The following is a 25,550-nucleotide window of genomic DNA, read 5'->3' as shown; positions in this document are numbered from 1 at the left end:
TGGGACCTTTCCAGCTGGTTATTATCCCAGTTTAGAGCAGAATGAACCCAGCAAACACAAATGTCAGTTCAATTAGATTTTAGTATTCAATTGTCTCACTTAGAGTTTCAAAAAATGCAAATTAAGTGCTAAAACAGATTTTATGAAGGTCTCGAATACTACAGTCGATGACTCTCTCAACTATATTTCTAAATCTGGAATAACTTTACTGAATATGCTTGTGTCATGTTTAGCGGTGAGAAATTTCAAGTCAAATTGACCTTGTGTACTTTTATCCATCCCTCATTGGTGAATAGTGTAATCAAGCTTTAACACCCTTCACATGTCTTTCTTTCTTTCTTTCTTTTTTAACTGAAAATAAGTTTAATTAAATCTATTTCAAAAGAAAAAATCACTTTTGGTCTGAATTCAATATCTAATAACTTGTCTGCAGGATCTGTTCTCACTATTGGGTTGTGTGTGTGTGTGTGTGTGTGTGTGTGTGTGTGTGTGTGTGTGTGGTGTGCAAGAGACACAAACACATGAAACTCCACAGTTTTCATTTGCATATTCATTTTCCTAATTAAGCCCTGCAGAAACAGAAAAGAATCTTCTCGAAGTTATTAAAAGCAGATATTTTGTGTTGTTTTCAATCCTTGAACTGTGGTACTTTGACTCACTACATAACATACAGTGTGAATTCTGACGATTAAAGAGATATGAAACAAATGAACCAAAAAGTACCTCAAAAGAACTTCCCCCTGAGATTAATAAAGTAACTATATCCTGTTATAAATGCACAATAAGATTTACTTTCCTTCTTTACAGGAGTTTTATTGACAATGCCTTTAACTGGGACTTTTGCTGCAGGATGTTTTTTTTTTGCATTCCATTGTTTTTACTTTGGGGTTTCGGCACCTGCATTAACTTTAAGGATCTGAACATGTTTGCCTGTGAGATTTGCACAGCAAACTGCCTCCGCATCATTATTCATGGAAACTGAGGTGGAAACAGACAGTGTAAGCAAACTTGTGTTAATAAGAAAACAGTGAGGTTGGAAAGAGTGGTAAGTCACTGCATAAGCATAAAATATATTTTCCTGTGTGAAAAAAAGGAGGCGATGTTGCCTTTTTCTTTTTTTTATCCCCCTCTTGTGCTTTCTATTGTTGTGGAAATATTCAGTGAGAATCTTTGAAGTTATTTCCTGTCAAAAAATACAATCATTTCCGGAGAGATAGTCGAACACAAACCCACATTTTACACACGCGTGTTCATTGGTGTGTGTGTGCTTCTTGCTGAGAAAGAGGAAGACTATAAGTCATAAAGGTTAGAGGTTGGTGAGTGCTGCTATCAGTCTGGAGAAGAAAGTGAAAATCAGAAAAGCGTGCTTGCCACAGCTCGGCGCTCCCTGAACGGCGAGAAGCGAGTATCAAATGAGAGGCTGGCCAGCTGACTTACCTGTGAATACCGAGAGCAGACGAGAAGGCTGGCCTGCAGTAAAAATTTAAAGACAGAAGGAGAGGCTGCGATGGAGAACCTGGCGGTCTACCATGGACCCATTGGAAAGCAGGAGGGTGAGAGGCGGCTGGCCAAGGACGGGCGGGACGGGTGTTACTTAGTCCGCGACAGCGACTCGGTGCCGGGCGTGTTCTGCCTGTGCGTGCTGTGAGTATCAACTCAAAATGTCTGCCTCTGTTCCTCTGCCACACAGTCACAGCAGTAACCCTGTTTTCTGCTGTCATACACATTATTGATCGAGAAAACAAAAGCTGAAACAATCCGAGAGCAGCGAGTGTCGGGCAGGCCTTCCCTGACGCAGCGGGGAAAATCTGGAGGTCAAGGAGATGCCTTTTCCCTGGCATTGTGTGTTTTTGTTTTTTTTCGAGTTTTACTTTTAAGAAGGAAAACAACTATTGATTTAATTAAAACACAGTTTTAGAAGCGACTTTCTGAAACTGCAACCCGCAGCTCTGCCCTGTCTGACATGACTCCCAGAAGCGTTCGCAAAATTACATGTCAATAAATATTTCTCAAATCAAATTTTTTAATGTTGCTTTGAAGTGACAAAATGTGACTCTTGAAAAGAAGGATGGTTCAGTAGATTGTCAATGGAAATATGCATCAGAAAAAACAGTTCATCTGACCAAAACAATAACTGACTGCTGAAAAAAAAGAGGCCGACGCAGCCAAACGGCTAAAACCTCTTGTTAAAAGAGCAAAAATTGACCATGACAGCAGCTAAAATCAACAAAACTGCTAAGATGTCAACAGTTCCTGATGGTAGTTTTAAATGTATTTAATGCAAAACAAACAAAAGTTTTGGTAAATATGCAAAAACTAATATAGACATTTATAAGTATCAATGTTGAACGTGTTTTGCGGCTCCATGCCAAGAGGTATGACTCTTTTAGTTGTAAAGTTGTCAGACCTCTGGTATTGAATACATTTTAAAATGATCATGGAAATGAAAATGGTTCATCCTCTCACACTTTCCAAACAACTTTTGTCGTGGAGTCGAAGTGAAACCAACTTTAGAGATGAGCGGTCTTGGAGCAGTGGTGAGCGGAGCAGGGCCAGACTGACCACGAGCCGCAGGTCAAAGGTCTTTCTTTCTGTGTCTGTGTGCAGGTCCAAAGGATACGTGTACACCTACAGACTCCACAGGAACGACATGGGCTCGTGGGCTGCCGAGGTGACACATTTCTATTTCTTGCCTCCCTACACATAAAATTCCCCAAAAAACCTTGAGAGGAGCAGCCGAGCCGCTGTACATCTGTCCCGCTTTGGGTGCCGTTTATTGGTTTAGAAGTTCTTTTTGGCACCAGTGTGATTCAACAAGCTGTGAATTCGAGGCAAACACGTTTTTTTTTTCTTTTTTTTTACCGGAGCAGTGACAGCACTGAAAAATAGGTACATTTCTTTTCCTTTAGCAATAACACCCTGTGAGATAGTTCCACCACCACCACCACCTCAAATTTAAGATGCCACAGCATCAGCATATACTCCTGAGAAGGGAAAACGTAGAATTGCCTTTGACAGCATTTCTGATGGGATATGTAATTGAGCGCTGAGGGCTGGCAAACACCCAGAGACGGGAATGTATAGAGACATCTAAAGGCTGTGTCTCTGCCTGACGACTGAAGCCGTTGTAACGACATTTTACCCTCGCTCGCTCTCACCGAGCACAGCAGATACAGACGGGGCTCGAATTATACGGATTTCACTACAAGCTCAATAACGGTTTACATTATTCATGCGCGATATCAATCACTTTAATGAAATATTCGCAGGAACAGAGGTAACACTTGTGGCCAGAGACAGGAACATCCACGGGGTGGGAGGGTGGATCTGTGTCTGATCAAATCATTTTGAAGAAATGCTCCTTCCTGTGTTGATTGATTACTCAGAACGAGAGGATGTAATGTGTTTCCAAAGCACTGACTTGACAAAAATCATTTCGGTGTGGAGGGATTGTCTGTTAAAGTGAGCAGACAGATGTGCGCCTCCTCCTTGGGAGAATGATGCTTGGCGGAAAAACCAAGAGAAGGACTTTAAAAAAAAAAAAAAAAAAGATAATGATTCCTCTACAGATCACTTATGAAATTGATCTTTGTCTTATTTGAGTTTTTCTGCTGTCACGATTGAAGCTGTTGAGATAATGAGACACTTCAAGCATCTCAGATGTCAAACATAAATAACCCCCCAAAATGATTTTTTTTAAAATTGACTAACAAAATAAAATAAGACTCAGGGGGGAGAATGTTTTGGGAGATAATTGCATCCTGCATTTTCTAAATTTAGCTTCCAAACCCCCTGAGTATGTCTTCAATATGTTTATATTTAATTTTGTCTGTATCTTCTTATTTATTAATGTCCTTCTATTGGCTTTTACACATCTTCAGTGTGGATCAATGGAGCAGATATTTAAAGATGTAACAGACACAGGGCTCGGCCATTCTTTTTTAGCCTGTCTGATACCTTTTTATGAGCTGAACCTGTGAGAGTTCATTTTTAGACGGCCCTGTCACGCCCTCCTTATTTCCCCTGTGGGGGTTTGATGTGGAGAAAAAAAGCAGAGACACTCTGAACACTTTTTTTTCCTTCTTCTGTTCTGTGTCTCAGACCACTCCCGGCGTGGAGAAGCGGTATTTCCGCCACATCAAGAACTTGATATCAGCTTTCCATAAGCCAGAACAAGGCCTGGCCATGCCTCTGCTTTACCCGGTCACCGCTCAGCGCCGGGCGCACACAGAAGAGTCCGGTAACAGCCTGTCGCCGACACACAGCGGCCCCGGGGCTCTCTTCCAGCAAAGGACCCCACATGCTGCCCAGGGACACAAACATAAGCAGAAGAAGGAGGCTCAGCAAGCCTTTAGTTAATCTACAACCAGAGGAGCCATTTTTGGACCAAAAGATTAAGTACGATTTTGATCACCTGCCTGATGTTTACATACATACACAACAAACATCGTGTCTTATGAAAAACTTTCTATCAGAACCAACAACAAACTCCAGTTTCTTTCCTGGAACCACTTGAGGTAGACACAGACCAGAGCAGACCGGGAACACGTTAGGAGAGCTGCAATGTTGGATCCATCACAATATAACTCATATCAAACTCACTCAAATCCTGACATTTGCCCATTGTACTGCTTCGAATACATCGATTTCAAGGATGAAAAACCAGCTGCTGTATAATATATCACGCAAAAAATGCCATGACAAAGAGATGATCTCTTCTCCAGTCAGTGTTCATAATGATAAGGTTGATAGTTTGGCTGTATATATAAACACATACATAAATATAATCAACATTGTTGACAGTGATAGTAAGTGTTGATGTTGAATTAAACTTTACATTTTTCCCAGACACGTTTCTTTCATTTGATGCATTCATGGTTTGCATGTTGGCAATGTTCCTTTAATCACCTCCTGGACAGGTAACTTCATACGATGTATTTTAATTACTCCTCGCGCAAGTGCAGAGGAACTGTTTATCACGGCCATTGTGAGCATGCACAGTAGCAGCGTTTCAGAAATGTTTCAGTGGTTTCGAGCATGGCTGTTGTGTAAATGGACACCCACAACGCAACAAAGGTTTTCCGTTGTCACATGAAAAGGCCATGTAAACAGGAGCCTATAGGAGACACAGAGAGGATAACCCCTCAGGATTGAACTCAACTGAATATTCACAACTTAAAAAGCAAAGAAAGTTAGCAATGTGTATATTCTGGACAAAGAGTAAAATAAGACAACTCTGAAAGTGAAAAAATTTTCCTTTTTTTTTTTTAATGTATTTCCCACATTGAGGATATTGTCTTTCCTTCTCTGCCCATTCAACATCCCGAATGCAGCTTTAAGACAACCATAATGAAGGTTGATAAAACACAATAGAGTTCAATGTTCTATCATCATGAGAAACCCGAAGCTGTAACACAAGTGTTTAAATAGTAAAGCTACCGCTGTGTTAGACAATAAGGAGGTCTAGAGGACCTGATTCAATTTGCTTTGGGATTTATTATCATCATTATTTTGTGTCTAATCTAGACTTTTAAATCAAAAACAATAATTTATTCTCATGTGCTTTTGTGAAAGCTACACAGAGCCTGAAGGTAGCACGGACATGTGTCAGTGACCCGCTTACTCAAGGAAACATCCTGCCGTTGCATAAATACTGCAACTGTAAAGCAAATGTTATTTTTTCCCCGTTTGCTTAATTCAAGTAGCAAGTAACTGAGATCTATACAGATCTGACCCCCCCCCCCCTCGCTTTCTCTCTCTCTTCTTTCTTCATTTCTGCATATGCAGCAAGAGAGCAGACTCATAACTTTCAGGGACATGACGTGAAATTTTCAGCCGCCGAGACATTAATATCCATTACTGCATACATAATTTGACAACAAATATTGTGCTCTCTTTTCTTAATGCGATAGAGTTGTGTGAATGGCGAATGGAAATAAATGATATCGAATGAAGTAAACTCTTTTTGAATGAGGTCAGGCGCACACAGCCTGTACAGGCGGCCGGGTCTCGGGCTGACACATAATGCAAGGGGAAAGAAGAAAAAAAAATTCAATTTGACGTATTGAAGTAGTGATTTCCATGGAGAGAATGCTGACTGCTAGGAGAGAGGAGATTGACATCACCTCGTAAAAAAGAGACAGACTTTCAAAAGGAGGAGCAAAGGAGAGAGACATGCAGAGAGAGGGAGAGATTGACATTACTTTATAAAAAATTAGAGACAGAAGAAAGCGTGAGGCAGGAGGAGATTGACATTACCATATAAAAAGATATAGAAGACCAAGAGAGACAGATAGAGAGAAAGAGAGAAAGATAGACATTAGCTAATAAAAAGAGAGAAAGAAGGAGAGAATGACATTATCTGATGAGAGAGAGGAAAAAAGAGGAAAAGAAAGGGTACCTCATAAAAGAACGAGGCCTACAGAAAGAGAGATTGACATTACCTTATAAAAAATGAAAGACATATTGAGAGATAGAAAGAAAAAGCGAAAAGAGAGATAGAGAGAGAGAAAAAATGGCATTGCTTCATATTAAAAAGAAAGAAAGGGAACAAAAGAGACGGGGGAAAGAAAGAGGCTGACGTTATGAAGAAGAGAAAGAAAATGAACAAAAGAGAGTGAGAGGAAAAAGTGATATTTTAAAAGCCAGCGAGGCATAGAGAGGAAGAGAAAGAGATTGACGTTACCTGATAAAGAATGAGCGACAGAGAGGAGAGAGAGGAGAAGGGGCATAAGAGGAAGAAAGATAGAAGGGGGAAGACTAGAGATATCTTGAAACAGAAAGAGGCAGGAAGAGAAAGATTGGCATTATCTTGAAAAAAAAATAAGCACAGAGAAAGAGAAGTGAGAAAAGAGATGGACAGTGACACCAGCCTATAAAAGTGGGGGAGATAGAAAGAGAGAGACATTAAAACGGAGCGACACAGATAAAGAAGCAAACGCGAGAGGAGAGAATGACGGCACCTCATAAAAAGATAGACTTACATTACAAAAAAGAGGAAGAAAGAGAAAGCTCAACATTACCTTTTAAAGAGAGAGAGAGAGAGAGAGAGAGAGAGAGAGAGAGAGAGAGAGAGAGAGAGAGAGAGAGAGAGAAAGAGAGCGAGCGAGAGAGAGAGAGAATCCATTCAGTGCAGACAATTCTTCATTGCAGTGGTCTCCTAGCAACCGGACCCTCCATCTTTTCACCATGGAGATGAGGTTGGACAGTATCTAGTAGAGCATATGGTTTGAGAAGGGAAGGTGCATCGCGGCCCATCAGCCGGGCGCCAGTCGGGGAATGTATATCACCTGCTCGCAGTCAGAACATATGCATTGTGCGTCTCCGTCACCGGAGAGACACACAAACAATTAATGGTGGGCAGATGGTGGAGCGACGATGGGAGAGAGGCGGGCGGGTGTGGAGGACGAGGCAGACGGACGAGGAGGTGGATTAGTAGTAGCTCCATTTTTTTTTTAATAAAAAGGGAAAAACAAACTTCTTTACTTTTTTCTTTTTTTCTTCCTTTTTTTGTGGGGAGAGGCTTGGAAGTGGTTCACATGTAGTCTGATTGGCATTTCCTAATGAGAGGAGACAAGCTGGAGAGAACAGTGCAGCCAACTCCAGGTCCTGCCCCTTCTGCACTCACCACCCACTCGCCGAGCCTCAGCTGTCACATTTCTTTTTCCCGTCCTCTGTGCACCCCCTCCTCCTCCTTCTCTCTCTCTCTCTCTCTCTTCTGACAGACGCAGGTTTCTCATGCATATCTCGGTTTGAGCCGTAATGATGGGTGATAATGACAGCACAGATTTGAAAGTTACAAACTCCGTGAAACAAGAACAAAGCGAGCACAACAAATGCGCGGAGGCAAGAGATAGAAGGAGGCGCGAGGGAGGCAGCGAGCAGACAGGGAACGGAGATAATAAGCAGCGACGCCGATAAAATCCCAAGGAGCAATCAGGTAATTCACACATAATAACTTTAATCAGCATTGTAACCCAATAAAGTCAGATTTTTCAGCGAGAATATTTACTATAGCCATGTATAATTCTTTGCAAAAAATGTAACTGTTTTTCTATTGATTAACAATACTGACACTTATGAACAACATAATTTTCCAGTTGAGCACTTTTTTTTCAGTGTGAAAGCACTGGCTATGTACATTCTTGATTTTAGTATACACACTCATACAAACTACTGTTGGAGCACACCAGAGACAGGAGGCCCAGATGGGGGAGGGGGGGGGGCTCCTTCTCTAAAGGGGAGTGTCAGAGTCGACAAGGCCTCTCTTACACAATATGTAAACGATAGTATATCCGAGGTAAACCATGTAGGAACTCAAATGGCAACCGGAGAGCTCTTGGTTTGAGTCATGAAGCGGATCATTCTCTGGCAATCCGAAAGTCCTCATCACGAGAGTTCATGTGATATCGGACAGAGAGTCCCGAACGATGGACAGTGTTGAAACAGCAAAATGGACGGACGGACGGTCGGTCGGTTCATTGGTGAGTCGGTCGGTCGGTCGGGATACAAAAAAGCGAAGCCACAGCCAAACCACACTGCTTGTGCCACTGTTAGAAATCGGAGAAACTGGACGATAATAATAAAATACCATCATTTTGTCACAATTAAAGGCATTTGGAAGTTTCTTTTTTTTTTTTTTCCCCCCAATCTCTCTTCTTGTTCTGCTTTGTTGTCTTCTTCACCTTCTTCTTTTTTCTCGATACGGTATAGAAACAGTAGAACAAATCAGAGTAGAGTAGAAACAGGCAGTCTTTGGTGGGGCGGGGGGCTGCTCGCATGTCTCTGTTACCTGCCCCCCACCTCGCTCAGTGTCATAAAGTGGATGTTGGAGGGGCAGTCGGACAGCTCCGGCTGCTGCTCTATAGGCAGGGAGTAGTAGCCGTCGTAGCTCTGCACGCGTCCTCCGGACAGCAGCTGCTGCTTCTCCGCCTCGCTCCACGGCCGGCTCCCCGCGTCCCCTGACTCCACCCTCTTCTTCTCCTTCTCCCACGCCCCCTCCACCGCCCGCTTCCTCGCCTCCTCCCTCACCCGCGCCCGCTCCTCCTCCTCGCTCCCGCCGTACCGCACGCACAGGCACAATGCCCCCTGCTGCAGGGTGATGTCGGCGAATCGTCGAGTCCTCCCGTTCACGGTGGCGCTCATCTGAGACACGCTCACGTTCACGCCGCTCTCCAGGACGCGGCCCCCGACCCCCAGGCCCAGGGCCAGGTCCTCCTCGATGGGCCGGGACTGCAGGAAGTAGTGGGTGTCGCAGCCGTGCACGGTGAAGCTCAGCCCGCTCAGGTGGACGGCGCCGTTCAAGATGGCCGCCACCCGACGGCTGTCCTCGCTGGCTACCCCGATGACCTCGGCGCTCACCCGCCCGTGGGACACGGCGAATCGGATGCTGGGGCCAAGGATGGAGGGCCTGGATCCGAAGGGAGGGGGGCGCGAGGGTCTGTGGCACGCCGAGCCCACCGGCTCTGAGACCAGAGGTAACCGCTCCAACGAGATGAAACTCCTGAGCTGCCGGCGCAGCTCGCACTGGATCCCCAACACCACCTGGAACAGAACGCCACACCGGTCTGCATCATGTCGCTTCACATTGTACAACATTCAAGAATGTGAGCAGACACGACAAATTCAGCAGTCACATTTCCGCAACCAAACTAAATACTAAATTGTATAACGTTTTAAAGATGCAATGAACTCCCTTAAATTAAGAAAATATACTTTCAAATAAAAAAAAAAAAATCTATTACATTTTGGTGGGATTAGTGAAGAAAATAGCACAATGTCACAGTTACGATTTTTATCATCATATTTTTGTTTGTAACATAAAATCTTTCGACAGACACATTCAAACATGTTGACATGTTATATTGGTTTGATAATGTTGATTTTAAAGGTAAATATATCAATTTGCTTCATAGCGAGAAGGTCATGGGTGAGTTTTTATGTTCTACAGATATTCTTACAGGTTTTTGATTCTGATGTCCAACATATAAAGCCTGCCAATAATGTGAAAATTCTGGCCTTCTTTTTTTGAAGTAATAAAGCCCTTCGCCTAATAACTTTCCAATAATGTAATAAGAAATTTGATCCCTAATTATTTGCTTATCAAAAATAGTTCTAGCGTCAGAGAAAGTTGATGGCAAGTTATTATGTCATTGGCCATGATTGCACTATTAGATAAGATGAACTAGGAAGCAACTTGTAGCATGGGAGCCAGTAAAGATCATGTCATACAAAACTATATAAGAAACCAAAAGTAACAGCTGCAAGTAAAACGAGACACACCTGCTCGTTCTCACATTATGTAGGTGACATGCAAACCTTGTCACCATCCTGTGGTGTGCGTTCACACCGGTTGCACTGAAAAACAGCCCGCTGGCTGCCATATCTGCTGCCAGCCGGCTGTAAGGCCTCACGTGTTGCACTGGAGCATTTTGCAGTAAAGGTTTGGCAGCGCAGCTGCTGTAATTCATCATAAAGTTCAAATTAGCAATAAAATTGCTGTGCTGTGCTCGTCACTGGAAGAGACTGAAGTTTACAGGATATCTGTTGTTTTAAAACGTTTGGTGGTAAATTTACTCTTTTTCCTCAACATAAATAACTGTAAGTGGTCTGTAAAGTTTATAGTGGGAGAAAAGCCTTCCATAATGTCCTCTGCATTTTAATTTTACGGTGAAGTTCTGGCAAAGTACACCGTATGATGACTCATATTTTATATATACATTTCATATTTTTTTTTTCAAAATATCCATTATGAGAAATTTACCCAACTGTGTAACTCTGTGCTGTTAAACTACTTAAAATTTAAAACCATAAATATAACCATTTCAATTGTTTTGGATGGTTCACATTTGCTCATGCTGTGATCTGTGATATGTTGTCAACCATGTCACATTTCTGAGTGATTTTACAAAAAAAAGTACATTGAACGATTTTTTGAAGTATTTACTGTAATATAAATATTGTGTTTAGCCTCAATGCCTGAACAAAAAGCATTGAGGAGTGTACCTTATCTTATAAATATTAAAATGTGACGAACTGTGCTTAGACGTATGAACTTTACACAGGAAACTACTGCAAATGGTGGTGTCATACATCCTTCCTCTTTTTAAGAAAAAAAAAACAAAGAAAATATATACAAAAAATACATCCATTAAGTCAAGTGAATCATCTGTTTTTGTAACTAACACATTGCATGGTAGGAAATCAATGAGGAGAGCCAACGCCTCTTTGTTCAGTTTAAACCACTTTGCATTAGATTTGCTTATAATTGGCATGTAGATGAGTATTTAAATACATTTTGTAGTCTTGGAGGATAGAAATAAAACTGCACATATTTCAGTGAGAGCCCTATAAAGGGTTAAAGTACATGTTTTGCTTTTTTTTACCTGTATATCCCAAAGACGTTCATTGATCTACAGTAAGAAAAAACAACAATTATGCATTTAAAGAAGCTTTGGTTATTAAACTGTGAGTACTCATTCTTCCTTCAGGAAAACAGTGTTACATATTAATATTGATGTGGGGTAATTTCAGTCATATTTTCGTCGAGGAGGAGCAACAAATATGGCGGGCAATTAGCATGGAATTAGTGTCTTATGTGGGGGACTGTTATCTTCCACCCATACGGGGGCTCAAGCAATTAATTGAGAGTATTTATGAAGGATATTAACAGACAAGAACAACTGTGTTTTATACATAAACATGCACAAACATACACACATACAATACTCCTTTAGGATATTGTGGAATCTTCCAGTAACTTTCATATAAAAGTTAAAACGAGAGAGAGAAAATAAGTTACGCTGCGGTTGTTTGAAGTTTGTCTGGATGACACGCTCACCTTGCTGGAGTCCCAGTCTTGTGTCTTGGTCTGGGTCTTCATTAGTTCATATGTTTGCTCCATTCTGCCCACTTCAGGTTTTGGGAAACCGGGGACAACATTATGAAGCTGGAAACCAAATAGCTGCAGCCAGCTGCCGATGTCTATACACGCACGCACGCACACACGCACGCACACACACACACACACACACACAGGCGTGGGAGAAAATTGCACCGAGTAAGAAAAGTTAGAATATATTGTGTGTACTGGGGAAGCAAACAAAAAGTCATAAGGCCAGGGAAACAACACCTTGTACAGGAAATCACACAGTATATGAGTGTAACACGAGGCAGAGACGGGTCGGCTGGTGTTTCCCTCGCAAACAGATTCCTCCTGCAATAAACAATCCTGCCGCAGGAAAACGTGACAGGCTAAATGAATGTTCCATTAAGCAGAAGGACACGCGCCCCCACCGACATCCTGTATTCATCTTCTACTCTCCCTATTCCATCTCGCTGCCTCGCCGGAGCCTCTATCTCGTCTCTCGGGGAAACAGTATGTTCTTGACAGACAGGGAACAAAACACAACAGCCTGTGCTAAAAAACAATATGATCACAGGCATGGCTGTCCTTTTCCGTCACCACTATCTGTCACATCTTCCCATCTCTGACACGCTGCTCACCTGTGGTTAGTTATGTGGCCCGTTCAGCTCAGTCTTTATGGCAGATGCTTCCTGTGTGGGGGTGCGTGTGGGAGTAGATGTCAGCGAGTGAAGTATTCGTCTGTATCTCTTTGTATCTGTCAGCCAGTCACTCATTCAGTGTTAGAAACCGATGATGTGTGCGTGTGTGTGTGTGTGTGTGTGTGTGTGCGTGCGTGCGTGCGTGCGTGCGTGCGAGGCTCACCTGTCGTAAACTGTGTCACCTCCTCCACTCTCCCAACGGGGCAGTTATTCTTGAAGGCGTACAAGTTGAAGGGCTTCGGCTCCTTGCTCAGTTCCCCCCACAGTTCATGGTTCGGTGATGTCCATCGGCCGGCCAGCGTGTCGTAGTCGCGCCGGCCCAGGTGGACCAATCGCGTGAGAGGGTCGTACAGGCCCCCGTGGAAGCCGATGACGAGCTGGAAGTCGGGGTTGGTGTCCTGGTAAACCTCTCCGTAGGGCGTGTAGAGGATCTCTTTGATGAGCCGCCCCTTGTTAGAGAACACTGCCCTGGGGCTCCCCACGCTGTCGCAGGCCACGTAGTACTCCTCGCCGCTGCTCAGCTCCATGGCGATGAGGTGGCCCTGGAGGTCGTAGTACAGCGACGTGATCAGATTGCTGCTGTGGTTGTACAAGTGGCTGACCCTGGTGGGGTGCGACAGATCGGCGTAAAAGAACTGCAGCTGCGCGCCCTGGCTGCTCTTTGTGGCCACGCGGCGACCCAGCCCGTCGTAGCGGTACCACACCGAGCGCTCGGTCACACGGTTAAAGACACGGGTCAGCAGGCCGTTGGAGTTGTAATCGAACAGGTCATTCGCTCGCTGGTGGAGGAACCCGTCCTCATCCATGCTGTACTGTAACTCGCCGAGGTGAGTGATGCGGTCTCTCTGGTCGTAGCGCAGAGGCGTCAGCCTTGAATCAAAACCACACAAAGTTGACTTAAGATGAGCAACACAAACTACCGATGCAACATTGGAAATTGTTGTTGTGAATATTGAAGTGCAAGCGACAATATTTTTTGTTGTAATATCAATCTGCACCACAAGGCGGTGCCGTGAGTCAATTATGATACGAAAAGCATTTTATTTTAGAGATCATAGCTATAAACAAGTAGACATGAAATCCCGTTTACACGACAGTTCAAGAGTTTTCATAAAATTCCACATTGCGAGCCGTTTTCAAAGAGTTGTGTTTTCAGTGGCTCTGAGCACCGCTGTTGCGTAAACGGACACCCACAATGCAATGAAAGTTTTCCGTCTTCATAAATAAAGTCAATACAACTTGACAGACCATTGACTCTAACTCTTGATTTTGATTGCCGAAGATCAGGATTCAGAAGATCAGATGCTGCAGTGATGAGCCACTGTTGCCCAACTTTAAAAAACTGCAATTAAAAAAGCTTTACCTAAATTGTATATGCTCTAAACTTGTTAGTAATGGAAAAGTCCGGAATCACACTTATTCACAGTCTGTGGTAAATACAGTGATCCATTCAATAGCTTTGAAAGGCTTTTGTGTTGCGAGATGAAATTGACTTTAAATGCTCATATTATTAAGTGTGACACATGTATAACAACACATAACATATGTATGATTATATGTAACATATAATCCTGGGTCAACTCGCCTCGCACTGGTGCCGTGGCTCAGCAGGTTGATGTTTCCGTTGAGGTCGTAGCTGTAGCGCCACTGAGGCCGCTCGTTGACCGAGGCGCTCTGCAGCTGGCTGTCTGCGTCGTACTCGTACGTGTAGCGCGTCACGTTGCTGTCCACTCCCACCCGGATGTCGCAGGTGGTGGTGCGTCCCGCCGCGTCGTACTGAATGGTCATCCAGTAGGCGATGGATTTGAGGATCTCGTACTGGACCTCCACCACCTGGCCGTAGGAGTTGAACACCTTGGTGTGCTTCATCAGGTGGGTGGTGATCACCTGAACACACGGGACATTCACATCGAGTGAAATCTGGGTGCTTTGAGTGGATTATGTAGATTTGAAAGCTTAATTTGCATTTGTTTCAGCAACTTTTTTTTTTCTAGTGTTTGTTTTCCTTTCAGCTTTGTTTGAGTCTCGACCAACTCCCTCTGAAAATGACGCATTTTAGTTGCCTAACGCTACAATGACAAAACACTGAATTCTGTTTTGCTCGGCTTGCTTTGTCAAACTGCATTTAAATCAGCAGCTGGAGGCAAAACAAAGCAAAGCATGACGTGCACTTCATGCAAACAGTCACACTCTGCTTTGGCACAGTAATTTTTTAAAATTAACTGTGTGCAGGGGTGAAAGTAACAAAAAACAAACACACATTGCAGTAACTGGTAGGTGAGTTTGAATGCATTTTCTTTCTTTTTTTTTTTTTTACTAATACTAAAATACAATTTCCCAGATGTAATCCATTTTCTACTTTAAGTTGCTACTGACTATTTCCAAAATTATAATAATAGTGACACTTTTTGATCAGCTACCGATAAAAATGAATTTCATTGTGAAATGTTTAAACACTTTAAGAAAATAGCTTTGAATAGACATTTTATGTAGATAAATACAATCGAATGCATTGAGAGTGCAATTCTGTACTTTTACTTGAGAACAGTGGCTAATTGAGAACAATTCAAGAAATACAACCGTAGTTTTCAGCAGGTTTTATTGGGAGGAATTTTACAGAATCATTGAATCATCTTGTCTGGGTTTTTAAAAGAATGCAGGGTATCACACTCTCGTTTGAAGCCTACCTGGTTGAGGTCGTAAAAGATGACGCTGAATTTTCCAAACTGCTCAACTCGTCCTGACACGTCGACGTAGCGATACAGGTCAATTGGCAGCGGCGTCTCGTTGATGACCGCCTGCATGCTGGTGACTCTGAAGTTGTTGTAGCTGTAGTCGAATCTGGCGTTGACCAAACCCTCCTCGCTAAAGCGGAAGATTTGTCGACTCGTCAGCGGACCTACGCATAGAGTCATAGAGGATTATTGTCACAAACATGTATTTGCATGTGAATTGGCCTCGACACATGCATTCGCACACGCAGCCATTAGAGCTGGCCGTCACACTACCAAATACCAGCCTGCCTAATCAATTCCAATCAAGGACTAATTCGCCATCATTAACAGAGACACACACAGTGCAATCCATTCAATCTTAACTATCCCCACACCTCTATGGCATTTTCAGTGGCGACCTTTAATATGGAGAGATAATGAAATCTAAAGACAATAGCCATGATGGACCAATGTGCTTCTTAATGCCAGAACATCAACTTTAACAACACCATTCATCACCTCTGCTTCTGCTACTATAGCTCACCCCCCATTTGGAGGGGAAAAAAAAAAAAAAGAAGCACGGCCTGCTAATGAAACACCATTATGCTGCTATTTGAGATGACTCTGATTGCAGTTAAAATGACTGAGTGTCTCACTTGGGAGATGGTTGGAAGCTGGATCAGCATTACATCTTCTATTTTTATTTTCTGTGGATTGTTGATTCTGAAACTGCGCTAATGGGAAAATGGCAGCAATGCTGGGAGTGAGGTAGAGGTTCCTCCACAGCCCAGGGGAACTTGCAGTCTGTTCGTCTCGCTTCTCTACCTGTCACTTCCCCAAGCTGTCATCTTTCCCTGTCCTTCTTCTGCTCCTTTTCCTCTTTACCTCTCTGTATCCCCGTCTCTCTCTCTTTCTATTTCTTTTCCTTTTTCCCAGTGCCTTACTTTTCCTTGTCTCCTCTCAAGGGACAATTACCACTATCTCTCCTCCCTCCAAGGTTCCGTTTGTTCTGCTGAAATGAGATCAGTTAAAGGAAGGTGAGAGTCTATTCACAGTGAGGGGCAAAGCGATAAACACACACACACACACACACACACACACACACACACACACACACACACACACACACACACACACACACACACACACACACACACACACACACACACACACACACACACACACACACACACACACAGCTGCACTTTGCAGAGCTGAGGGTGGTAAGCCAATCACAAGGCCACAGGAAGTGAACCGGCAGCTGCGTTCCTGTCTGACTTAGAGCAGACTGGAACTTAAGGGAATTGCAGAAGTCCATTCACAATGCTCGTGTCCCAAAGTACTCTATTTGCTACCACACCTATGAAGTCCTACCGTTATTCAACATAACTGCCATTTTTAACCAACCGTCTATCTCAGACCATTGTTTGGTTATTTCCTGTGTCACACAAACATGCAAACGTAAATGCAGATTAACGCTTATGCATCCACACTTAGCTCAGCGCGTTTTAGCATGCATTCATACAGTGGCTTGTTTCCTTTGATCAGGCAGCATGTAGCGGAGGTGGGGAAGAAATAGCGCAGCTCAGAACCCATTGGGGGGTGGTCTCGTATTTACAGCTGTGGTAGACCGCAGAGTCTTCCACTTGAACATGCCTGGCCCTTTTCACACTTCAAACTGTGGCTGCGTTAGTCTCAGATGAAATAGCGCAGCGTGTGAGTCAAAGACAGACACCAGAGTTTGATAACAGTCATGAAATCTGGCTGCTGATTTTAGATTATCGCAGTCCCATCACGATGCAGATGCTGCGAGTTCCACGCTCGCGAGGGTGATTGATGGTCTGAGAGCTGCTTTTGAATGATCCCTTCTTAGACTCTGTGCACGTTGTAAATATTTAAAATGTGTGGCTGTTGAGTGTTTGGCCCGCAGTTGCTGTTGAGTGCATGTGTACCCATACCTGTCTGCCTGTATCGAATGGAGCTTATGAAGCCGTTATGGGTGAGATGAATGGTCTTGACAGTGCCGGAGGCTTCGTCATAAGTGAAGGTCACCAGGGTGGAGTCGTAAACCACCTCCGAGAGCCGCGCTGCTGACGTGTACCTGCGAGAAAAAAAAAGTGGAACAGAAAACATTTTACATTTTTAAGATAGATGATGAATAACGCTTGTGTTCAAGCACAACTGAACACATTCAAACTTGAGTATGAATAAACATGCTACGCCACACGAGTATTATGAAGATCCCTCAGGGCAATAAAGAACAAGTTGCACCATCCTTCAATATTTCATCAAAATCAGAGCAGCTGCCGAGGCAGTTATGGCCTTTCAAACCTTGAATATGGGACCATTTATTATATCATCTTCATCGAGCCAATGAGTATTAAAAAACGTTAAATGCCAGATCACAGCCTGATTCAGTCCTCCAGCTTTCATCAAAATCAGATCGCTGGTGTCTGACATGGTATGATGATAAAAAATTTGACCTTTAATCAGTCTTCCCATTAGTTCAATCAGTGCAATTTGTAAGGACAGCTGCATGTGTGCCGCACGTTTAGTGTCAGCGAGGCTCGGCGTGATGGGGCTTTTAAAATGTAAGATTAGCCTTTAATTAAAGCACCACCATCAAGTCAATCAGGGATGTGCTTTATATACATGTGGCTATAGTGCCAGGAAGCAGGGGGTTTAATCAGATGCGTGTGTGTGTTTACACACTGCAGCGAGTGCGAACCTATAGATGACGCTCCGTCCCGTCCCCAAGTACTGAGTCCTCATCAGCCGCCCGTCCAGGGTGTAGTCCTGCATGAAGGCGGCCTGGCTGTCAGGCGGGATGTAGATGTTCCTGTAGTAGCCGATGGACAGCAGCGACTGTAGGGTGTGCTTCACCATGCTGGGCATCGTCACGGCGACCAGGCGGTCCGTTTGATCGTAGTCAAAGACATAACGCCGCTGGCTATGCAGGAGCAGCATAATAGACTGCAGGAGAAAGAAGAAGACACGAGTGAGAAAGCTTTTTGTTATTTAGTTTCTTTATTTTTTTATATATTCCGATGTTGATTGGTGAAAACTTTGCACCGCTGAAATGTCTCCTCTTCAGCAGCAACCTTGGTCGGCGTTGGAGGACCACTTCAGTTCTTCACTGAGAGCTATTTAATTCTTTTAGCATACATGCCGATAACAAAAGGGAGAAAAATCACCATAATTGGAAGTCTGGGTTTTTTAGAAAGCAGCAATTTTGTTTACTTCTGTTTTTTCTTTGCAGGCATGCTTTTCACAAACCTGAGCTGACTCTGTTTCCACTGCAGTACAACATTATTCTACTTAATATTTCCATTTAACTGTGAGGTATAATTTTAACATATTAATAATACATGCAGGTGTTAATAACTCCTGCATGGTGCCGTAATATAAGCTCATTTACACTCTAATTTTGTCTTGGACCAAATCTTTGACATTAAATGGATTTCAGATGTAATATCATTTCATTAAATATTTCAATTAATTTCGAAGACGGAAATTATATCTCGAGTTGAGCTTTTTGGCACATAGCGCTACAGTCTTCCTCACTATAAATTCTTTATAGTGCACACTACTTCAATCCATTTGTCAAAGCACGCTCAGTGTTTACTGTCAAAACCATTTTACAGGAAGCGGCTGTTTTCTTTTCATCACTCTGTGAAAATCAAGTTTCAGGGCCTTGAAACTTGCAGGAGTTATGCAATGGATGGCAAAGAAAATATTGTCTATGTTTTTCAGCTGTAGTCATTCAGACGTGGCGACTCATTTGAAAATTCTGGGGAAAACAAGTCACTGAACATCTACTTTGGAAACTGAGTTTGTCAAACAGGAGTTGTAAAAGATTTTGGGTAAATAAAAAAAAATTTCAAGAAGCATTCACTATGCTGCTTTCATTTCCCACAACTGAGGTACTTTTTAAGTTTTCAGTCTTAGTTTTGGTTTGTGATAGCTGCGATATCCTCAAAGCAGGAAACAAAGCGAGAGCAGCGAGTGTCAGATTTCTGCTAACAGCAAGAAGAAAAATAAGCGCCAGTGAAGACATCAAACAAATCTCAGCATGAGGCAGTCTGAACCCGCCCGTCACGTCTCCCGTCCTCTTACTCTGTCGGCGTAAGTGTAGCTCCAGATTTTCCCGTTGACCCAGGCCCTGGACACCACCCTGTCATTTTCGTAGTCCAGCCGCTCGGACCACTCCCCGCGGTGGATGGAGGCCAGCAGTCCTCCGGCCGAGTAGCTTATGTTGACCTCCGTGTACTTGCTGCTGGGAGACCAGACCACGGGCCGGCCTAGCGGGTCGTATTGGATGTGGAGGGTGAACTTTCTGTGGTCATCGTAGATCTTCCCCACACGCGTGCTCTGATCAAAGTCAATGGACAGCAGATTCCTGTTGTGTGCCTGAGGAAGGGAAAGTGTTATATAAAAAAAAAAAAAAAAAAAATCAGCAAGAGAGGAGGACAAAATAAAAGCTTTTTTATTTTATTTTTTTTTATTTTACTGCTTCATAATCATCATAAGTTGTGAATGCAGCTGCAGACATGCAAATATAAATGAAGTGGCTTGTCTGAGACAAGCAGAGATTTCATTAGTTTAGATAAATTAATCGTGACATTTAGAACAAACCGGGCCTGGATAATAACAATAAATTGCCTTGTGAACAAGTGGAGAACAGAGTCCTGGGGACTGCTAATTAATTAGTGCGCATCAGATAAAATGTCCTTTTCTTATGAATTATTGTGTTTGTGCTTTCGGAGAGTAGGTGTGGGGAAAGTATAGCTAATGGCTTTTCAGTCATTTGACCTATCAGCTTGCTCTTACTGACGTCATCAATCGCTCAAACATGTTGTGCAACGCTTGTTGAAAGAGCCGTGAGATAGTCTCACTGAGCAGAACACTTAAAAATGACATTTCTTGTCTGTGTGTGTGTAAAGGTCATCCTGCACAGCTTTAACTCGGCGTATGGCTCAGCTGCAGCTGAGGTGATGATTTGATGGATTCTGTCATATTTAGAAGTACTGAGATGTCGGCGGTGTGCTTTCATCTTAATGCACACCGCACATTATGTTTTCCTGGATCTCGGAGAACTTGCCCAAGTTAGTTGGTGGTTAAGTTTGATGTTTTTACCCTCAGCCTGCGTTCATAAGTGCTGTAGTTCATCTTGCTCTGCTCCTTCCTCTGCCTCCACTCGATCAGGCTGGGGGCGTGATCCCCGGGCAGGCTGATGTTGCAGCGGCTGGCCGTGGGGCTGACACCGCCACCAGGCGCCCCTGGGAGGAGGGGCTCGGTGATCAGCGACAGCTCCATCCCGCTCGCGAGCGTCACCAGGAACGAACCATCAGCGCTGACCCGGTATGAACTCTGAGCGTGGTCTGCACACACACACACACACACACACACACACACACACACACACACACACACACACACACGTATGAGCGAGCACAAACAGCCCACACCTTGCACACAAGGGTGCAACAATGCAGCAACAGATTTTTTTTTTCAATTTAAAGTGTGAAAAAAACATCAAGTCACTGTCTCTCTCTCAAACAGCCTTGAGGAAAATCAATGAGATAAAGGAGTGGACGGCATGAATGTAATGTCTGGCGCTTTGTGTTTGATTTAATTGCTTAAATCACTCTGCTAATTGATTCTCCTTCAATTTTTTCTCCTCTCTGCAACATTAGCACTGTACTGTATCTGCTATTATAACTGCAGAGAAATGCAATCAATTGAAAACAGAGAGCAGGAAAAGAAGCGGATGGACAGACAGTGAGAAAAATACAAGGACGAAGATGAGAAGGGAATGGACAAATAAAGAGGAAGCAAGAGTATGTGCAGGAATAACGGGCTGCTGCTTGCATGTGACATGTTTTCACACATTGCAGAGGTTTCTCAGAAGCTATTCTTTCATTTCAGTTCTGAGTACTATTTCAAACCGAATTTACAAGTCAATACTTCACATCTTCCTCGTCATTTAAACAAAAAAGGCCATTAGAAAAGAAAAGGAAAAAAAAAACACTCGTAAAACTATATTTTAATCGTAAAAGTTAATACAGCTAATAAACTGGATAGTAACTTGTGTTCCCTGCACTACTATAAAACCTCTTTCTGTACATATGGTTATTGTTGCCTCAGAGGCAGGTGAAGACACTGAATTTGTGGGCGGTGGAAGTAAAAAGGGCCACTCTAAAATAGGGGGGTCATTTGGAAGTTTTTCCCTGGCAGCTCTGTCATACTGTAGCAATGCGTGCGTGCGTGCGCGCGCGCACGCGCGCGCGCGCGTGTGTGTGTGTGTGTGTGTGCGCGTGTTAGTGCAGCCTTTCCCTCCCTGCAGTCTTGTCATTGTGACAACTGCTAGAAAGCAATTAAAGGGATGACATGAGAAGAAACTGCTCCCATGAGTGGCTTCTCCACTCCACTCTCATTTTCTCCTCTTCTCATCTCTGCCCTCTTTTTCCGTTTCTTCCCTGCAGTTGTTAAGACATTTCACAAGTCATTCCGATCTGTTTCTTTTTGTTGTGACAGAAGGGGGGGGGGGGGGGGAGGGATTTTTTCTTTTTTTATCCCTCCCGGCTATTAGTTTGGTTATCTAAAGAGGTCATGTCAGATCCATATGTGAATTATTTATGGAGGGGAGGAGCAAAGCTGTGGCTTTCTGGGGTATATACTGTACATCAAGTGTGACCAAGGAATGAAGAAAGAAAACAGAGGTCAGGAGAGTCTGACCTGACCAGAGTCGCAGTTATTGCGGCTTGCAGTCATAAATGTTTAAACGTGCCTGTAACCTTATGCTCTACATCTGTGTGCATGCTCTCAGGTTCAGATGAATCACAAACACCCATGTGGGTTCATTTGTGGTGACTTTAGGTGGATGCAGCAGCGGTGGAGTTCTACTCTTCCTCACGTGTTTGCTCTACGTTGTTCACATAGCTCTGTCCCCAGATGATCTGAAGTGAAGGGCTAAAAACCCCAGGGGCCCACCTTGCCGGAAAGTGTAGATGGTGTCGCTGGCGGACAGGTTGGTGCTCGTCACAAAGTTCTCACGATTGGAGGCCTCGACCTCCACGCGAGACCAGCGCTCCAGGTTTCCGTGGAAACCGCTCACGTCCCCCGTGGGGAGAGTGATGTTGGTCACTCGACCCTCGCCATTGTACCTAGGAAAATAAACACACAGGCAATGATGGGTAACCTCAAAATAACGTGCAGATAGGTGTACACACGCACGCACGCACGCACGCACGCACGCACGCACGCACACACACACACACACACACACACACACTCACTTGCCCTGTAATTTCTCTTCATGCACAAACACGGACACAGAGTAAGTGTCAGCTATGATTTATATGTGTAATTATCCAGCTGTGGAGTGTGAGACAGAGACCGGCTCTGTACTGGTGAATAATTCAGACACGTATGTTTGTGTACTATACGTACATTCACACACGCATGTGATCAAAGTGTAGCAATATATCCCTCAGCCAATCATTCGTTTAAGTAAAACAAAAATGAAAAAAAAAGGAGAAAGATCTCCCCTCCAGCTGAAGATTTCCACAGTGTTGCCGTAGTGGAAGCCACCACCAGATGGCACTCACATTTCACACCGCTGACTTTAGCTCTGTCACACTGACTCGCATGTAATCTCATGCAGCGCTGTGTCGACACAAACATTCAGTGTCAAGCAACAATGCATAAATAAAGCAAAAGGTGTGAGAGGGAAATGGAGACGGAAAGGAAAAGATGTGAAACCACAATAAGCAGTTGCAAGAGAAGCTGTAAACTCACTCATAAACAGTGGTCCAACTGTTCTCGTCGCTCTTGGTCGATAGCAGGCCCGTGCTGCCATGGTAAGAGATGTGGGCGATGTCGTGGCCTTGGGCCGACACCTTCCTCAACGTTCCGCTGTTGCTAAGCGACAGCCAGAACACCTGTCCGCCAGGTAGCGCCAGCCAGAGGGGCACGCCACGGGCGTCCCTCCTCACCTGCAGGCCCCGGCCGTCGCGGCAGGTGAGGCCGGACAGTTGGCCGTCGGTGCCGTACGAGAAGTTGTAGAGGTAGTGGCCGGTGATCAGGTGCTTGGTGCACATGTGGGATCCGTTCTGTCGTGGAGGGAAGGGCATTCAAGCGTTTGCAGGTACGAGTTCCTTTAATTCCTCATAATGATTAAATCCGCTTCAATAACAGCCTCAAATGAACATGATTTATTTTCTGGTTGCCTCATGGACTTTTTAGTTTTTCATAATAAACTATGTTCTTATGTGTAGCCTGCAAAAGCTGCAATGCTAGAATTATGGCTTGACAGCAAAGAATACATTAGCTAATCATTTAACTCGTCAACAGAAAAATGGTTTTAAGTTGAATAAATGTGTGCTTGTGTGATGTAAATATTACCGATACCTGTTTTACCTCTTTTTAAATGTTGCTTTATTTGCAAAGTCAAAAGACACTGGGACAAAGTAATGCCACCTCAGTTTAAAACTGTTATTTTCAACTTTATTCAGAATGGATGAAACCTTTCTGGCCCATCTTGTTTATTTGTCTTCTTAAATTCCTTTTTAATCCATTTCTCTATCTTTCAGTTAATAATGATTCTACCCGTAAATGCCTCCTTTAAAATGTTTGTCTCACATTTAATGTTTCCTTCCCTGCTTTTGTCTCATTGTAACCGTGTCAAGTGATTCAGTGGAAACACTCCTTAATTGTACCGACACATAAATAAAGTTTGATCGATTGAAAAGTGAAACGTCACCCTCTATCTGTCTGTGCAAAGGTCGGCGGACCGTAAAATCATGAAAACTGAGAGAAATTAAAAGAGTTTCCAGAAGGATAAAGGAGAGAAATCGAAGACATCGAAGGACATAAAGAACATTTTCTCTCATTCCAGTTGACAACTTCACTCGTTTCTCTTAATAAGGCCACAGATGGGGAGTGCATTGCTGCTCTGAATCTGCGCCGTCATCAGTGTGATCGGGTTCACTTTCACCTCCACGACTCCTCGCTCTCCCCGTCACAGAGGTCACTTTCAAAAAGTTTCCAACTTTAATCTGTTCTTACAACATCATTTCAACCTGTTTTACATCTCTCACTGATTGTGACCACACGTAATTGTATATCTTATCGTTTAATATACCACAAATCTGGTTTGTAGATTTTCTTGCTGTAAGTCAATAACTGTAGGTTATTTGTTTTTGTATTGGTATCTATAGTTTCGTTTCCTTTTGTCACAATACATTTCTGCTTTAATGCCATTATCCTTATTTCTACACAAGTGCCCATGTTGCTTTTTGTTTTTTTGATTATCATAATTATGTCTTCAGTCTTGATTGAAGCGTTTATACTGAAGTTTTATAGCTGAACTTGTCTTTTTGCAAGAGTTTCTGTGGTCCTACTGGCTACTCTCGCACTTTATTTCACCATCTTGCCTTTCGGACTCAAATGTTCTTTGTTGTTGGAGGACTCAAAGTGTTGGGCTTAAAATCAAAGATGCTTTTTATCTCGAACTGTGTCTGGCTTCATGTCTTGGCTCCATCTCTTTAGGTAGAAATCAGTTCAAATGTTGGGATGCAAAGAGGTAAAATATAACGAGATAATTAAAAAAAGAAATAAAATAATTCTATTGTACCTCCTAGATGCAAACGGAAAGTAACTAACATGATTTATGTTTGTAAGAAGTAAAAAGTTGAAGTTTGTGGTGAAGTGTTGGGGATAAAACCAAAAAGATACGGTTAACATAAATCTACTTGAAAACCATTGTAAAAGTAGTGAAGGAAGTATTCAAACTGGGTAAAAAGATACAAAATATCACAGCATACTAAAAAAAACCAAAACTTTTTTCAATCAGGCATATCTCACGAAGCAATAACCGAATCTTAGTTATGCTAAAAGCTCATGTGAAATGATGTGTAGTGTATACTTAAAAGGCTCTTCAATCAAAGGTTTCATCCTTATTTGACCTTCACCAAATGTTTCAAATGCAAATTGGCCCGTTTTAAAGAGCGAGGGAGCTTAATCCCGGTGTACCTGGCTGAAGAGATACAGCTCCTGGTCCAGTGGGGAGCTGATCTCCACCAGGCCGGTGGGGTTGGGCTGCGGCTGGTTCGGGCTGACGGCCCTGATCCGGATGTTGCCCAGATCAGCAATATACAGTGTGCCGTTGGGGGCAACAGCCAGAGAGGAGGGGGCTTTAAGACGTGCGTCACGGGCGTAACCTCCATCTCCTGATAGGGAGAAAAAAAAAAAAAACAAGGGCACGTTATT

General features: G+C 43.4%; 2 protein-coding genes across 2 annotated transcripts in view; one reads left to right on the top strand and one right to left on the bottom strand.

Moving 5' to 3' along the window:
* Positions 1-1,507: 1,507 nt before the first annotated feature.
* On the top strand, positions 1,508-4,657 carry LOC308134888 (SH2 domain-containing protein 1A-like; the record flags this gene model as incomplete). Its single annotated transcript, XM_080502731.1, has 3 exons — positions 1,508-1,644; positions 2,608-2,671; positions 4,102-4,657. The coding sequence occupies 3 exons, from the start codon at positions 1,508-1,510 to the stop codon at positions 4,357-4,359; spliced, it is 459 nt and encodes a 152-aa protein (XP_080358857.1). The 3' UTR covers positions 4,360-4,657.
* A 4,130-nt stretch (positions 4,658-8,787) lies between these two features.
* The window catches only part of tenm1 (teneurin transmembrane protein 1), a gene marked incomplete at both ends in the record, with an annotated part of 191,939 nt that continues 175,176 nt past the window's right edge, over positions 8,788-25,550 (bottom strand). Inside the window, 12 exons of the mRNA XM_080501719.1 lie at positions 8,788-9,543; positions 11,840-11,982; positions 12,728-13,434; positions 14,150-14,451; positions 15,252-15,463; positions 17,237-17,379; positions 18,007-18,251; positions 19,395-19,688; positions 20,415-20,659; positions 22,272-22,444; positions 23,079-23,392; positions 25,314-25,510. Of these exons, the coding sequence (XP_080357845.1) occupies positions 8,788-9,543; positions 11,840-11,982; positions 12,728-13,434; positions 14,150-14,451; positions 15,252-15,463; positions 17,237-17,379; positions 18,007-18,251; positions 19,395-19,688; positions 20,415-20,659; positions 22,272-22,444; positions 23,079-23,392; positions 25,314-25,510 (3,731 nt within the window). The remainder of the gene's footprint in view (positions 9,544-11,839; positions 11,983-12,727; positions 13,435-14,149; positions 14,452-15,251; positions 15,464-17,236; positions 17,380-18,006; positions 18,252-19,394; positions 19,689-20,414; positions 20,660-22,271; positions 22,445-23,078; positions 23,393-25,313; positions 25,511-25,550) is intronic.

The sequence above is a fragment of the Blennius ocellaris genome, assembly GCF_963422515.1.
Source record: "Blennius ocellaris genome assembly, chromosome: 9".
Taxonomy (NCBI): Eukaryota; Metazoa; Chordata; class Actinopteri; order Blenniiformes; family Blenniidae; genus Blennius; species Blennius ocellaris.
Note: the sequence above shows the minus strand (reverse complement) of the source record. Positions and strands in the feature narration are given on the sequence as shown.